The sequence below is a fragment of the Zerene cesonia genome, unplaced genomic scaffold (assembly GCF_012273895.1).
Source record: "Zerene cesonia ecotype Mississippi unplaced genomic scaffold, Zerene_cesonia_1.1 Zces_u003, whole genome shotgun sequence".
NCBI lineage: Eukaryota > Metazoa > Arthropoda > Insecta > Lepidoptera > Pieridae > Zerene > Zerene cesonia.
The window spans coordinates 335,166-337,286 of record NW_024045133.1 but is presented as its reverse complement, the minus strand read 5'-3'; the positions used below and the strand labels follow the sequence as shown (position 1 = coordinate 337,286).

The 2,121-nt window shown below is 37.7% G+C and overlaps 1 protein-coding gene across 1 annotated transcript in view; it reads left to right on the top strand.

Moving 5' to 3' along the window:
• Positions 1 to 2,121, top strand: part of LOC119838434 (GTP-binding protein 2-like) — a 26,837-nt gene that overhangs the window by 18,414 nt on the left and 6,302 nt on the right. Inside the window, exon 13 of the mRNA XM_038364381.1 lies at positions 793 to 990. Within this exon, the coding sequence (XP_038220309.1) occupies positions 793 to 990 (198 nt within the window). The remainder of the gene's footprint in view (positions 1 to 792; positions 991 to 2,121) is intronic.

Below are 2,121 nucleotides of genomic sequence, written 5' to 3'. Positions count from 1 at the left end.
TGTGGGGGTGTGGTACTTCCCCGGTGCGAGCTGGCCCAATTCGTGCCGAAGCGTGCTCGACTACCACATACAATTAGTTACCACATAAATTTAGTGATGCCTCCCGGTTAGTCCTAATTGAATTTGGTTCAGTTCTGACTATTTATAGAAGGATTAGTTAAAAACAACTCAATCGGACATGACCGTGATAAAAATTTAATGTTATTTAGCTTTTATTAACTTCACCTGTATATTTATATGTAACCGACTCCTTTAGATTCGATTCTAACTCAACTTCAAACCGACATATTTAATTCATTCTTTGTACACTTATCAAAAATCGGTGACAATACAATGATTTCATGAGTTTATCTTATTGTCTTGCCTACATCGCCAATATTAATTATTTACATATTATATCGCCTTTATTTATATTTATATATTATACGCCATAATTTCTCGATGTAAACAATTATTTTGTGTAATTAACAGATCTATAAAGCGTATTTTTGTACTTCTAAACTGTATCAAATTTTTTTATTTTTTTAAATTACCTATAAATGTCCTGTGTTGTTGTTTGTTGTGTTCCCGCGTTTAACGTACGTATATGCCATAACGATTTACTCTAAGTTATGACTTTGTTTGATGTCATATATTTAAGTTAACGCTTGTGTGCAAGTTGTGGGCACATACAATAGGTTGTGCATACGCCAACTTATATTTAAACACGATCTGTAGCTTAAGTTTACATGTAACAACCATTTGTGATCCTTAAAAAATAAAATAAAAAAAAGAAATAAATAACGATTGTAGGACACGTGCGAGTTTCAAATAGACGAGATATTCCACGTGGGCGACGCGTCGGGGCCCGTGGTGGGGGGGCTCGTGGCCCGCGGCCGGATATGCGAGGGGGACGATCTTGTGCTCGGTGAGTATGTCCCATCAATCACACGGACACATCCTACTAATATTATAAACGTGAAAGTTTGTATGGATGTATGGATGTTTGTTGCTCTTTCACGCAAAAACTAATGAACCGATTGCAATGAAATTTGGTACGTAGACAGCTGGACAACTGGAATAACATATAGGCAACTTTTTATCCCGATATTCCTACGGGATACGGACTTACGCGGGTGAAACCGCGGGGCGCAGCTAGTGTTCTCATACATACATTTCCCTTTCCCCACCCGTCCTCCAGGCCCGTTTCCTTTTCCTCACCCGTCCTAGTCCATTCCTTCTTTCCAGTCGTTGATCCTTTCCTTTTCCCTTACCCCATAAAAGCGGGCAGCGCATTCACAGAGGTACTACCTTTGCGAGTGTTTATGGGCGATGGTGATCGCTTACCATCAGGCGAACCACCAGCTCAGCCGCTCGCTATGACATTAAAAAAAAACATACATACATTGTTATTATGTGTTCCGTCTGACGTCCGAAGTCCATTATGAGAGAGTATATCGCTTTTTTCCCCGATGTGTCGCTAGATGGTGCTTAAATTAAAGCCCGTCACGTGGTACCGCCGCCAGCGCCGTGCGTGGTGGGGGATAAAACTCACCCCTGTGGTTATTTTTTTCATACAATTACATGATACATTATTCGGATTGCATTAGCTTTTAAATTTTAGCTTCGCTACGATGTTTCTTAACTATATGACATAACGATTTTTGGTGTACCCTTTTAAGAAATTAAAGACTTTTTTACGGATTTTAAACGCGATTCATTCGTTATATTTTAATACCACGTTTCGAACACTTTACAGCAAGTGTGGTCATGCTGTGTATTCCTACTAGTCATGCTATTCGTGGGGAGGGCTAGTGATCTGATGATGATGATCTTTTTTACGATCTATTTCAGATACTAGTCCTTCACAACGTTAATACTGCTCAGTGGTTTAATGATTTGTGAAGGCTAATAAATAAGAAAATTATTATTATTTATAAAAAGCAACCTTAGGTAATTCACGTAAGGTTGAATTTGAAATGTATGTATGTGTATGTATTCGCTCAAACCATAATTATAACTATAAGTTTTTTTGTAATATGAAAGCGTAGGACACTAATGTTTTTTCATATATCTTATCTTCACTAATCTACACTAAAATTTTTAAGAGGAGGATTTTTGTATCGTTCTATCTTTAAATTG